Source organism: Dendropsophus ebraccatus, chromosome 1 (assembly GCF_027789765.1).
Source record: "Dendropsophus ebraccatus isolate aDenEbr1 chromosome 1, aDenEbr1.pat, whole genome shotgun sequence".
NCBI classification, from domain to species: Eukaryota; Metazoa; Chordata; class Amphibia; order Anura; family Hylidae; genus Dendropsophus; species Dendropsophus ebraccatus.
The window spans coordinates 160023200-160038707 of NC_091454.1; the positions used below are offsets into that span (position 1 = coordinate 160023200).

A 15508-nucleotide genomic window follows, 5' to 3' on the forward strand; every position below is an offset into this window, starting at 1 on the left:
TGGACAGGTGATCGGTTACTACAGGCGTGAAGGGATCTCCTATGAGATGGACAGGTGATCTGTTACTACTGGCATGGAGGGATCTCCTATGAGAGATGGACAGGTGATCTGTTACTACTGGTGTGGAGGGATCTCATATGAGAGATGGACAGGTGATCTGTTACTACTGGTGTGGAGGGATCTCCTATGAGAGATGGACAGGTGATCTGTTACTACTGGTGTGGAGGGATCTCCTATGAGATGGACAGGTGATCTGTTACTACTGGTGTGGAGGGATCTCCTATGACTGATGGACAGGTTATCCTACTGGTGTGGAGGGATCTCCTATGAGAGATGGACAGGTGATCTGTTACTACTGGTGTGGAGGGATCTCCTATGACTGATGGACAGGTGATCTGTTACTACTGGTGTGGAGGGATCTCCTATGACTGATGGACAGGTGATCTGTTACTACTGGTGTGGAGGGATCTCCTATGACTGATGGACAGGTGATCCTACTGGTGTGGAGGGATCTCCTATGACTGATGGACAGGTTATCCTACTGGTGTGGAGGGATCTCCTATGACTGATGGACAGGTGATCCTACTGGTGTAGAGGGATCTCCTATGACTGATGGACAGGTTATCCTACTGGTGTGGAGGGATCTCCTATTAGATGGACAGGTGATCTGTTACTACTGGTGTGGAGGGATCTCCTATGACTGATGGATAGGTGATCTGTTACTACTGGAGTGAAGGGATCTCCTATGAAAGATGGACAGGTGATCTGTTACTACTGGTGTGGAGGGATCTCCTATGACTGATGGACAGGTGATCCTACTGGTGTGGAGGGATCTCCTATGAGAGATGGACAGGTGATTTGTTACTTCTACTGGTGTGGAGGGATCTCCTATGACTGATGGACAGGTTATCCTACTGGTGTGGAGGGATCTCCTATGAGAGATGGACAGGTGATCTGTTACTACTGGTGTGGAGGGATCTCCTATGACTGATGGACAGGTGATCTGTTACTACTGGTGTGGAGGGATCTCCTATGACTGATGGACAGGTGATCTGTTACTACTGGTGTGGAGGGATCTCTTATGACTGATGGACAGGTGATCTGTTACTACTGGTGTGGAGGGATCTCCTATGAGAAATGGACAGGTGATCCTACTGGTGTGGAGGGATCTCCTATGAGAGATGGACAGGTGATTTGTTACTTCTACTGGTGTGGAGGGATCTCCTATGACTGATGGACAGGTTATCCTACTGGTGTGGAGGGATCTCCTATGAGAGATGGACAGGTGATCTGTTACTACTGGTGTGGAGGGATCTCCTATGACTGATGGACAGGTGATCTGTTACTACTGGTGTGGAGGGATCTCCTATGACTGATGGACAGGTGATCTGTTACTACTGGTGTGGAGGGATCTCCTATGACTGATGGACAGGTGATCTGTTACTACTGGTGTGGAGGGATCTCCTATGAGAAATGGACAGGTGATCTGTTACTACTGGTGTGGAGGGATCTCCTATGACTGATGGACAGGGGATCCTACTGGTGTGGAGTGATGTCCTATGAGAGATGAGAAGGTGACCTGTTACCACTAGTGTATACAGGGTCTCCTATGAGAGATGGACAGGTGATCTGTTACTACTGGTGTGGAGGGATCTCCTATGACTGATGGACAGGTGATCTGTTACTACTGGTGTGGAGGGATCTCCTATGACTGATGGACAGGTGATCTGTTACTACTGGTGTGGAGGGATCTCCTATGACTGATGGACAGGTGATCTGTTACTACTGGTGTGGAGGGATCTCCTATGAGAAATGGACAGGTGATCTGTTACTACTGGTGTGGAGGGATCTCCTATGACTGATGGACAGGGGATCCTACTGGTGTGGAGTGATGTCCTATGAGAGATGAGAAGGTGACCTGTTACCACTAGTGTATACAGGGTCTCCTATGAGAGATGGACAGGTGATCTGTTACTACTGGTGTGGAGGGATCTCCTATGACTGATGGACAGGTGATCTGTTACCACTAGTGTATATAGGATCTCCTATGAGAGATGGACAGGTGATCTGTTACCACTAGTGTATACAGGATCTCCTATGAGAGATGGACAGGTGATCTGTTACTAGTGGTGTGGAGGGATCTCCTATGAGTGATGGACAGGTGATCTGTTACCACTAGTGTATGCATGGGTCTCCTATGACTGATGGACAGGTGATCTGTTACTACTGGTGTGGAGGGATCTCCTATGAGTGATGGACAGGTGATCTGTTACCACTAGTGTATACAGGATCTCCTATGAGAGATAGACAGGTGATCTGTTACTACTGGTGTGGAGGGATCTCCTATGACTGATGGACAGGTGATCTGTTACCACTAGTGTATATAGGATCTCCTATGAGAGATAGACAGGTGATCTGTTACTACTGGTGTGGAGGGATCTCCTATGAGTGATGGACAGGTGATCTGTTACCACTAGTGTATGCATGGGTCTCCTATGAGAGATGGACAGGTGATCTGTTACTACTGGTGTGGAGGGATCTCCTATGAGTGATGGACAGGTGATCTGTTACCACTAGTGTATATAGGATCTCCTATGAGTGATGGACAGGTGATCTGTTACCACTAGTGTATATAGGATCTCCTATGAGAGATGGACAGGTGCTCAGACAATGCATGCACATAACAAACTTCCCACCCCACTTGTAGCACACCAACTCTCTGGGCGTCACACACCACTTTTAACCCTTTGCAGGTCAGCACCGAATGGATCCCCCCTCTAAATACAGGCGGAATTTCGGCTCCCGCCCATTTCAATTAAGTTGATTGCTGTGTAAGTGGGACGGAGGGCTGTCAGTCTATCAGAGTGCGGCACACAAGTTTGGCGCTGTGGTTACCTGGTGACAGCTCGCCCTCGCTCAGGTCCCCGGAGTCCGTGTCCATGGCTGGGTGAGTGTCGCTCGCCGGTCCGGGCACTCGTCTCTGCCTGTGACGCCGCTGAGCTCCGCCGCCTCTGGCTCCGGGTGAGCTGTGCGGATCAGCATCTCCACGATTCCGAACGCTGCAGACTAGGGAACGCGCAGCGACCAATCACAGCGCCCAGAATGTCCCCGCCTAAGCGTCTCAGCCAATAGGAGGACAGCTGGAGACAGCAGCAGCAGTGCCGGAGCGTTCTCTCCTGCAGAATCCTGGGGATAGCTGGCAGCATCCTAGCGCCGTGCCCGCTCCGTACACACAGGCTGCGTTACCTGCTGTCGACTAATAAACGACTAATAAACGCAGCAGACGTATACATGGCCAACCAGCATTAGATGCTACAGGAGTTGCTCAATGCAGCAGAGCAGAGTTTGTAATCTGGCAGGATTTGTGTTCCTTTGCGTTATGTGTAAAAGACTGCGTGAATGATCAGAGTACGAAACGTGTACATTCTGATGTGCTGTGCGATAATTCTTGATTCACTGATGCAGACCGTGGTTACAGCAATCGTCCATGGTTGTGTATGGCATAGCAGCTCAGCCCTATTCACTTTAATGGGATCGAGCTGCAATACAACGCTTTGAACAGGTATGGCGCTGTTTGTGGATGGAAGCAACCCTTTTTCTCATCTAGAAGAGCACCTATAATAGCCATTAGGTCAATTCCAGCAAAATCCTCTCTTGCCCTGGGTGTACATAACTTAAAGGGGTAGTGCGGTGTAAAACATTTTTTCACTAAATAACACGTTACAAAGTTATACAACATTGTAATGTGTGTTATTTAAGTGAATGCCCCCCTCCCCCCAACCGTGAACCTGAAAGTGTGATACAGTATATTCATGGAATCAGTGTCGACCCCGCCCGCCATCTTGGGACGATCACATCATCTTCCTCCCTCCAGCGCGTCATCAGCTGCTCAGCTGCCATTGGCTGAGCATAGCAGAAGATGTCTGGGGCACACATTACAATGTTGTATAACTTTGTAATGTGTGTTATTTAGTGAAAAAATGTTTTACACCGTACTACCCCTTTAAAGTGTCACTGTCGTTATAACTTTCAAATTCTAAATCAGCAGTAGATGTGAAATAAGGCAAGTTTGCAATATACATTCATTACTTTTTTGTTATCACGCTATAAAACAAAGCTGAACTTACCAGAAATCCAGGTCCAGTCTCCAGAAGGCAGATTTTCTGACCTGTGCTGGTGTAAATAAACAGACTGAACATAGCAATTCCCGTCAGTACAGAGAGTCACGGCTCAATGTGTCCATCAATCACATGACTGCCTTCTCTCTGTGAGCGCTCAGATGGCCTGGGATACACTGGCCTTCCTGTTTTCTGTTTCCTGTTTTTTGAGAGCGAGTCAGAAAACAGGAACTGCCATGTTTTCCATGATAACTAAAAAAAAAAGAAAATATTAATTGCAAACTTGCTTTATGTCACATCTACTGCTGATTAAGATTAAGTTATAATGACAGTGACATTTAAGAGGGGGGCCTTAGGTGTTCTCTATATGGGATAATCATGACCTCTTGGGGTTACTTGAGGACTGGATTTAAGAAACCTTGATGTAGCCTGTGGCATATGAGCTCAGATTGGCCACATTCACTGTTCTCTCTTTATTTGCATGAATTTGTGGAAGGAATCCAAAACCCCTTGCTGTATGGATTTCTTACAACCACTTGGGGATGGCAATGTGCCCCCATTCACTTACCTATGCTGAGATCCTAAGATCTTTGCAATCTGACACAGCATTTTTGGCCAGCATGACTTGTATAGCCCAAGAAGAAATCAAAATTATCCCCAGAACAGGGAAGGTTGGAGCTCTGTTATGTGTTTTCCTTTGGTGCCCTGGCCATTAATAGGAGTGGCTACATCACAATCTGGCTTGAACCTAGTGAAGGTAAAATATTTATTATGATAGGAATTTTCCACTGTAAAAGCATTTCTGTTGTCACTTGCATGTGTATTCATAGTAACAGCTCTGCAAAAGAAATACTGGAACTCTCAGTGCATTTTCTATTAGACCTTAGAGGCATGTATCGATGGGTGTACCTCAAAAATGGGTGTCAGAACGTCAAGGTCAGGGCCAGATAAGTCAAGTGAGAGGGGCTAGCACTGTATGGACAATATCATACATGTAATGTAGAGCTATACTGTAAGTGCTCAAGATCAGGTCCAGATAAGTCTAGTGAGAGGGGCTAGCACTGTAGACTCTATCATACATGTAATGTAGAGCTATACTGTAAGTGCTCATGGTCAGTGCCAGATAAGTCTAGTGAGAGGGGCTAGCACTGTATGGACAATATCAAGATCAGGGCCAGAAGTCTAGTGAGAGGGGCTAGCACTGTAGACTCTATCATACATGTAATGTAGAGCTATACTGTAAGTGCTCATGGTCAGGGCCAGATAAGTCTAGTGAGAGGGGCTAGCACTGTATAGACACTATCATACATGTAATGTAGAGCTATACTGTAAGTGCTCATGGTCAGTGCCAGATAAGTCCAGTGAGAGGGGCTAGCACTGTAGACTCTATCATAAATGTAATGTAGAGCTATACTGTAAGTGCTCATGGTCAGGGCCAGATAAGTCTAGTGAGAGGGGCTAGCACTGTATAGACACTATCATAAATGTAATGTAGAGCTATACTGTAAGTGCTCATGGTCAGTGCCAGATAAGTCCAGTGAGAGGGGCTAGCACTGTATAGACACTATCATACATGTAATGTAGAGCTATACTGTAAGTGCTCATGGTCAGGGCCAGATAAGTCCAGTGAGAGGGGCTAGCACTGTATAGACACTATCATACATGTAATGTAGAGCTATACTGTAAGTGCTCATGGTCAGGGCCAGATAAGTCCAGTGAGAGGGGCTAGCACTGTAGACTCTATCATACATGTAATGTAGTCTGTCAGGCCAGGGCTACACTACCACATTTTTTTTTATAGTTCTACTAGATGAAGTTTATGTATTGAACTTCTGTTTAAAACAATATATTGGGTTGTGTGCTATCTTGTTGACTGCATTTGTCACTCAGTAAAGGGGTACTCCGAAAGGAAAGAAAATGATTTCAAATCAACTGGTGTTAGAAAGTTATACAGATCGGTACATTACTTCTATTTCAAAAACAGTGGGGTAGCTACCATGGAGGCATAGTGGTAACCCTCTTCCCTTCCAGCAGTGGCATGGATAACTCACCCAGCATCACCCTTTCCCGGATGGTGAGAGGGTCAGAAGCAGCAGGTGCTGCGGAGACAGTGCTCAGCGTGGTAGCCATAGCCGCTGGCACCATCCTCTGCAGAAGATCGGGGTTGCGTGGGAGCAGAGGATCATGGTTGCTGTTCTGGTCCGCAGAGGGGGAGCGGGCTGGAGGTGGAGGGTGGTGCGAGAGATACTGTTCTGTTCCAGGGGCTGGAGATGGAGGAAGGCACCAGCAGTAGCAGGCCAGCTGATGCTGCACCGAGGCACTGACAGCTCACCGCCTGCCCACCCCGGAGAGCAATAGTGCCACTGCACGACATGAGCTGGCCTGCTCCTGATGCCTTCCTCCATCTCCAGCACCTGGAACAGAACAGTATGTCTCGCACCACCCCCCACCTCCAGCCCATTCCCCCCCCATGCGGACCAGAGCAGCAACCACAATCCTCTGCTTCACCTTCTCCATACGGACACAGACACTGTCTGTCATGATCCCCCTGTTACTTGTGGCCTGCGGGTCATTTGAGTATTGTGGGTGTGTGTGTGTGGGGGGAGCCCCATACAGTTTCTTGCTATGGGGCCCCATGAAACCTAGCTACGCCCCTGTTCAAAAATCCAAGCCTTCAAATACTTCCGAGTTGCTGAATGGACAGAAGAAAGTTCTTTTAGGAACTGTCAAGAGTGGTAGCAAATCCCCATAGAAAACCTCTCCTGTTCTGGATGGTTGTGACATGGACAGAGATGGCAGCATAGAGCACTGTGTCGGACAAAGAACAATCCACCACTTCCTGCACCACATACAGCAGCTGATAAGTACTGGAAGGCTTGCATTTTAAAAAGAAACAGATTGCTGAACTCAGGGAGATCAGCCAAACGACAACACTGCCGGCTGCTAGTGAAAGCGCTCAGTGCAGTGAAGTCCTAGGTGCATTGCCCCCTGGGAAACATGAATATGCAAAAGAGGAGTCCGTGGAGCCTCATTGAAGAGTCTCAAAACACAGGACTAGCCAGATATCCCTCCGGGAAGGACCCAGCCAAGGGGCAGCTCCTGTTAGGAAACTACCAAATCCACCATATTAAGTGACCCTATAAGTCAATGTAATGACAAGGGATAAACCAAGGCTAAGTAACCATCCACATACAGCTGTTTCGGGGTGTTGCCCCTCATCAGTGTGGAGCAGGATTCTGGCTAGGTGGGAGCAATGCCTAGTAGAGCCATAAGAGAAACAGATTGCTGAACTCAGGGAGATCAGCCAAACGACAACACTGCCGGCTGCTAGTGAAAGCGCTCAATGCAGTGAAGTCCTAGGTGCATTGCCCCCTGGGAAACATGAATATGCAAAAGAGGAGTCCGTGGAGCCTCATTGAAGAGTCTCAAAACACAGGACTAGCCAGATATCCCTCCGGGAAGGACCCAAGGACCCATTTTAAAAAAGAAGTAATTTATAAATCTGTAGAACTTTCTGATACCAGCTGAGCTGATGTATTTTTTTCTCTGGAGCATCCTTTTAGGGTAAGTACACTTATTTTCAATGTAACACAGGCTACAGTGAAGTCAATGGTGAATTGGCCAGCAGTACACACACTGTATAGAATAACCGCCATAATTGATTACCATTGTCAAAATAATCCTCATTATTTATGTCCTGCTTTCGGATAAAATATCAGTATTTTCTCCTGCTAACACATTGTTTTATTTTCACTTTTTTGATATATATTTTATTGTGTTTAAACATAGCCTTAAGATCAGTCTTGTAGTGCCACAAAGTCAGTGTTGCGCCTGGCCTAGCCGGCAGAAGCGGAGCCCTGTCCTAGGTTGCATGCAGTGGGGAAAGAGTAGTGCAAGGTGGATGCTTGGGGAAACCACTGGACAGCTTCTACTTACACGAGCCGGCACTCAGAACCTGCCCGCCAGTGGCTCATTGTGACAGCTGGCATATTATCAAGCTACCCACTGGTCTCGCATTTAGAGTTCAATGCAAAAGATTGTATCAAACACAGAACCTTCCTAGCTTTGCTGCCCTGCCCATAGTAATATCTACATAAATTATTTTACTGCCGCCAATTCGGGAACAAGTTTTGCTGCCCGGCAGCAGAAGAACAATATGTCACTGTGCACACAGGCCTATGAGCTCTGGCAGAGGAATACTTAGCTCTGCACTTGTCTGATTCTGGTGCAGTATTTTGTACTGGTCCTGCTTTCATGACTGCTCCTGAGCTGCAAATCTGATACTAGGACCACTAAACATAAAATGTATAAATATCCTTTCATCTGCATAGGGTAAATAAAGGAAAATAAAGGAGGAATTGGTATGTGTACAGAGAGACGCACAAAGGCACACATGGATTTGGTCAGTTCTCATTGCAAAGCTCACACATGTGCCAACCACATTGCCCCCCCCTTAACAGTGCCAGCTGCAAAGGCCATAACACCTTGTTATACTAATGCTAAACACAATCTATAGTATGCAGTGTTAACATTTTACCTCGGGAAGACAATGAAGTCAGCCTAAATGATCTCAGCCCTTAGTGATTTCCAGGATGGTTGCTGTGCAGGGAACTGTCTGATCCTGTTGCAGCCTACAACCAGTGTGCTGCTCCTTCATTCTCATGATTGGTGGGGGGCCCACTATTCGCATCCCCACAGATCAGTAATTGAAGGCATATCAGCAAATATTGTAGTCGAACCCCTGTAATTACATTATCATATTTCTGTCTACTATGCACTTTTACAAACTGCTGACTTTAGGATTCAAACTTCTTTAATAGCTTGGGTAACTTATGTAAGTCCTTCACTGAAATTAATGTGTTATTTAACATCCACAAATATACTACCAAAACGACAATAATAAAGAATCAGGCAAGTATTGCTAGAATGCATAGATAAGGCTGAACACAAGTATTTATTCTGTACAGTCTGCTGAGAATCCCAAAGATAAAACTTTAAATGTCACTTTTTTCAGAAATCAATAATTATAAATAGTACAAGTGATTTTGAGAAACTTTGCAAAAGGTTTTATTTAGAGATGAGCGAACCGGGTTCGGGTTCGAGTCCATCCAAACCCGAACTTTCGGCATTTGATTAGCAGTGGCTGCTGAACTTGGATAAAACCCTAAGGCTATAGAAAACATGGATATAGTCATTGGTTGTATCCATGTTTTCCAGACAACCTTAGAGCTTTATCCAAGTTCAGCAGCCCCAGCTAATCAAATGCCGATCGTTCGGGTTCGGATCGACTCGAACCCAAACCTGGTTCGCTCATCTCTAGTTTTATTAAGCAAAAGAGCTTCCTTCTGTACTCAAAAAGCTGTTTTGCAGCCTCCCCCCTCACTTCAGAAGAAGCAGGCTTTCTGTGTCCATTATTGGCGGAGGGGATGAGTGAGCACAGAGAGGAGAAAAGGCAGCTCTGCACAGCACATGATCCGTGAAACTTATCTCGCCACCTTTCTGACCTGTGAATCCAACATTTTATGTGCCTAGACAGTCTCCAAACAGCAGAGCTGGTTCTCTCCTCTTCCTGCTGACTCGTCCCCACTCGACTCCTCCCCCTCCATAGGTTATAATGGACTCGGCAAACCTTTCTATACTTTAATGTTCCAACAAGGGATAGACGTAGCACTCACCAATGGTTGGCAAAATAAAATTCGTCTTTATTTCAGTTTTCCAACAGGTTGCATGGTGCAGACAAGATCAATGGTCAACCCATTGCCCATTGATCTTGTCTGCACCATGTAACCTGTTTGAATTTTATTTTGCTGACGATTGGTGAGTGCTACATCTATCCCTTGTTGGAACATTATTACATTTGACTGTATACGTGGAGCACCACCTGTTAGCACTGGTTCACTGGGACTGTGTCTACCACCAGTACGCACATTAAGTAGCCGACAGGACGGGAGTGCCAAGGAATTGACTTTCTATACTTTGCTCCTCTGTAATTAAGACTACTTTGCTTGGTAAAACAGCTTTTTGTAAAACAGAAAGAGGCTTTTTTTTGCCAAATAAAACCCTATTACAGAGTTTCTTAAAATCACTTGTACTATTGATTTCTAAATATTGGAAGACTTGGGATTTTTAAATAAAGTAAATTGCCAATCTGTATAACTTTCTGAAATAATTTTTCGCTGGACAACCCCTTTTAATTGTAAGGTTTCATTGTCGAAATATTCATTTTTGTGTAATGCTGTCTATAAAGTGAATGTGACAGTCAACTGGAGAGAATCATCCATGGACCAATATGAGTAACAATGCTCTTTTCTTTAATCCTAACAGTAAGGCACTGTACGTGTGCACTGGACAGGCTTCTTTATCTCTAGGCTTGCACTCAGGAAGTGTAGATGGCTGATGTATCATAGCTAGTTATTTAGCGTAATTTAAGGGAAGTACAATTGTACTGATTATGCAGACAGCACTTAGACCATATCAATATGGTAGCTAGGCAGAATGCCTTTTCATTTTCACTTTGTTGGGAATCGATCGAGACAATGCAAAACAAAGGCTAATAGAAAGACATGCAGCTCAATACAGTCATTTTAAACAATACATTGAACATAATACTAGAATACCATTGACTTCTGGTTTATACTGGCATCCCAAGATACAAGACCTTGCAGAGTGTATGAATCAAAATTTTCTCTGCTGCTGCAATAAATCAAAGTTCAGGCAAAGGTGAAATATAATACATTTGGCTCTAGTCAAAGGAAATATTAGAGAATGATGGCAAGACGAAAAAGTCTATAGAGTTTATCTGGAAAACTACTGTAATAGAGATGCAGACTACATTTCCTACAAAATACAAATCACTTTGATTCTCCGCTAATATGGAATTGGGGGAAATTGATTCTACCCTTCCTACTAAAGGACAATACGTACTGCTGACATATATATCATTCTTCACACTGACACTTATGTTCTGAAATGATTTGATACAAGAGTTCTTTGATGTGCAGTGATGGTTTGCCTCCATTCCCCCAGTTCTGTTGCTTGAATCTGGTTATATAGCTTTCTGTTTGCTGAAACCTTAGTTTCTTATCATAGTCAATCACCGATAGCAATAAGAAGAGATTGAAAACCATTCTCGGGACCACATTAACAATAAGAGTGATATGACGCCATTGGGTCAGAATTAAGGATAGTCCGAAACTGCGGAGGTTCAGGTTTGTACGAACCCGGACTCTCTGCATAGAATTTTCATGATGATGGGTTCCTTTTAACTGATCTATAGGGCATGCAGTAGTGGTCCACATCTATTGTAAAGATTTCTTTTTTTTTGCATGGTCAGCTTACTTGCTTTGCCAATCAAGTCCTATCCCTTAGATAGACCCTAATATATTTTACATATGTTAAATTTTATCTATATACAAAAGTAAAAGAAATCTAATTATACTAAATAAGAACAAAAATATTAAAATTAACATATCTTGATTCTCAATAAGGAAACCTAACCTGACTGCCTACCAGCTGCTTATACGTTTCTTTATTTCCCTCTTTTAGATGCAATGGACCTTTTTTGTTTCGCTGAATTGTCTTATAATTAGGACAAAGATACATTGAATATTGTCAATGTTGATATATGTTAGTCAGTAATGTGACGTTGGTTATGCTTCTCACCCTAAGGTTATACATACTGGTATGACATGAGCTATTTATATCCCTTATGAGCTGAACATTTCACAGAGGAATTACATATACTTATGGCAATGAGGAAACATTTGAACCGCATTTGGTGATTGCTGCGATTTTCTGCAAATTACTCTGTGTCTTGCAATCTGGCAATGCCCTAAGGGTATGCTCATAATGAGTAAATGGATGAGAAAACATTTCTAATTAATAGATGGGGAAAAAGGAATAGGGCATAATTCCACACAGAATCCTTATTGACATATCAATTCTTGAAGTGAAAGAGTCACTGTCATTGCAAATAACTGTTCTCATGTCATCAATGATCGCAGAGGGTCTCACTCCTTAGACCTGCTGAGATCAGGAGATATAGCAGAGGAAAGAGCGTGGCTAATGTGCCATCCACTCCCCAACCGCTCGCTAATTCTTACACTGTAACCTCATAAAGTTACCTTGTTGGAATTAGCTGATCCGGAAATACAGCAAGGAGTGGATCATGTGGCTGCCAGGCTCTATTGCCAGCCATATATCCTGAACGCAGTGGGTCTGAGCAGTAAGACCCACTGTGATCAATTATGTTTGATGTGCCTGATGACATGAGCAGGGCAGCAGTCTGATCCATTTCCTGCTGTATCTCCTCATAGGCTAATTCTGACAGTGGTAAATACAGCCCTGACCACTGACACTAAAAGTTTCCCAATGCAAAGGCCACTGCAAGGCAGTTTCTGCCTAAGGGGGGCTTTAAAGTGACTCTGTGCCTACAATCTGACCCCCCCCCCCCAAACCACTTGTACCTTGGGATAGCTGCTTTTAATCCAAGATCTGTCCTGAGGTCCGTTCGGCAGGTGGTGCAGTTATTGTCCTAAAAAAACAACTTTTAAACTGGCAGCCCTGTGCCAAACGGCCGTGGCTTACAGTATCTGTGCCTTAACTTTGCTCCAACCCTCTGTCCCTCCTCCCCGCCCTCTTCATCATTAGGAATGCCCCTAGAACACTTTCTCCTGTCTGAACACTACACAGGCGCCTTAACGATCCAGCCCAAGTGCCGTGCTGACACAGGTGGGGAATAGGAGACAATCTGCCTGGAGCATTCCTAATGATGAAGAGGGTGGGGAGGAGGGACAGAGATTGTGCCAGCCTAATGCATATGCAATCTAAGCCCCGGGCGTTGGACACAAGGCCGCAAGTTTGAAAGTTGTTTTTTAGTATAATAACTGCATCACCTGCCGAACGGACCCCAGGACAGACCTTGGAGTAAAAGCAGCTATCCGAAGGTATAAACGGTTTGGGGGTGTTCAGATTGTGGGTACAGAGTCGCTTTAAAGCACCTCTGCCCCATAAGAAGACTGCCATATTAAATGGCACATGGTAGGTATACAGATTCTGCATTGGGCCTAAGGACAGCCTAATAAGCCTCAGCCACAGGGAAACTTATCTATACTCTTAACATTTTATGGCAGTATAAAGAAGCTTGGCCTAGAGTGTTCCTTAGTTTCAGGGTGCCCTTACATGTATTACTACCGGCTGCAGCTGGCCCATTTGTTTCTGAATGACAAGCATGACCTGGACTCGCTCCTTCAAACAGTAGCAGGTCCAGATGTACTCCACAATGATAGGCGAATGACAAGCTCTAGTGGCTAACTGCGGCCAGTAACACTGCATGTAAAACCTCTGAACTCCGCTTATTTCCCTGAATCTTAGTTTACTGCTTATTTCTAAACTGTAGGATGTAAATCAGCTTAGTATTCAGAACAAAATGACTAAACAGACCAAGGGCCACTCCAGATCTCTATCAGAGGATGAGGAGGCTTGTAACAGGTGCAATATCATCTGGAGTGGATTTGTAATCCCACTGGTCTCTGTGACCTGAAGAAGAACTTGTTCTACCTTTTGTTCTCCTCATAGCTTGCTGTGATATTGTAATAAGATAATAAACAGAATGTATCTGTTTAAGGAGAACATTTCATATACTGAAGTGTATCAATCATCTTTCTTAGAGTACCTGTCACAATATAAAAATCTGTTATTTGGCAGCAAACGGAAAAAAAAATACTGCGTGCTGTATTTTCTATATGGTTGCTGTATATTGTAATTATCTTGCATTGCTATGGTCATGTATTTTTAGGGAAATTTACTTAAAGGGAATCTAGCAGCATATTAAACAGATCTTATCCCCTGCCCTATTAGAATCTAGCGGCAGGTAAGAAGTGCGGCCATACCTTTATTTAGAAGGTCTGCTATCTTTAAAGCGACTCCGTACCCACAGTCTGTCCCCCCCAAACCACTTGTACCTTCGGATAGCTGCTTTTAATCCAAGATCTGTCCTGGGGTCCGTTCGGCAGGGGATGCAGTTATTGTCATAAAAACAGCTTTTAATCCTGCAGCGCTGTGTTTAACGGCCGGGGCTTACATTTGTATATGCATTAGGCTGGCACCAGCTCTATGTCCTTCCTCCCCACCCTCCTCATTATTAGGAATGATCCAGGAACATTTACTGCTGTTTGAGCTTTGCACAGGTGTATTAACGATCCAGCTCTTGTGCCGGGCTGCCACAGGTGGGGAATAGGAAGCAATCTGCCTGGAGTATTCCTAATGATGGGGAGGGTGGGGAGGAAGGACAGAGAGGGTGTGCCAGCCTAATGCATATACAAATGTTAGACACAGCGCTGCCGGATTAAAAGTTGTTTTTATCACTATAACTGCATCCCCCTGCCGAACGGACCCCAGGACAGATCTTGGATTAAAAGGTGCACAAAACCACATCATTTACACAATAAGACAAAAAGAAATATATTTATCATAAATGGGGCAGTCGATCTTCTAAATAAACTCCTCGTCCCCTGCCCTATTAGAACTCCATTAAAAAATAAATGATGCTTAAAATGGAATTTGGCTTTAACCCTTTCAATTTTGGATGTACTGTACATAATTTGTAATAATAATAATAATAATAATAATAATAATAATAATAATAATAATAAAAATAATAAAGAATTAAATCTGTAATTTTCTATTTAAACTTTTTAGCATTGATAAAACATTTTGTCAGCAAAAAGCAACTCTGCCCATACTAATATTCCGCAAAGTCCATACTATCTGCAGATCATATTCACAGTTTTTATAGCGCATAATTATATAAATGTTAGCAAGGGTTGTCTGCTTTTGTTAAGGTCTCTTGGCAATAAAATGATCAGAAAGGAAATATTTATGTATGTTTTGTGTGTATAGATATATATTATATTTTTTTTCCCTAGATGTACCCTACAATGGTATTGTAACTTTGGAAATGTTGTGTAATATAAGATTGCCTTGTCCTTCGCTCTAGATTATTCCAGGGATAGTGCAGGCTTTTTCATGGATAATTTAGAACCAGTGTCAAATCAAATCCTTATGCTGATCTGTATTATGCTGCATTTGCACGAAGCGATAATTTGCCCAATCGAACGTTTATCGATTTGGTTTTTATAATGATCAGCATTTAGATGAATAAATAGTTAGAAAAATCATTAGAAAATTTGTAAGAAAAATCGTTATTGCGATCGTTTTTAGATCGCTTAAGCCCATCTTTCACATAGGGTGAATCACTGAAAGACTGTTTACACGAAGCGATCTGCGAATTTTTAACGAACGACTATTTGAAAACCTGTTGAAAGATCAAAATGAACGATTTCTCGCTCGTCGTTTGATCGTTTGCTGTGTTTACACGGAACGATTATCGC

At 43.9% G+C, this 15508-nt stretch overlaps 1 protein-coding gene across 1 annotated transcript in view; it reads right to left on the reverse strand.

The window, feature by feature from the left end:
* Window positions 1-3041, reverse strand: part of TNFAIP8L3 (TNF alpha induced protein 8 like 3) — a 58966-nt gene extending 55925 nt beyond the window's left edge. Inside the window, exon 1 of the mRNA XM_069956577.1 lies at window positions 2896-3041. Within this exon, the coding sequence (XP_069812678.1) occupies window positions 2896-2941 (46 nt within the window). The 5' untranslated portion in view covers window positions 2942-3041. The remainder of the gene's footprint in view (window positions 1-2895) is intronic.
* Between the last annotated feature and the right edge of the window lie 12467 nt (window positions 3042-15508).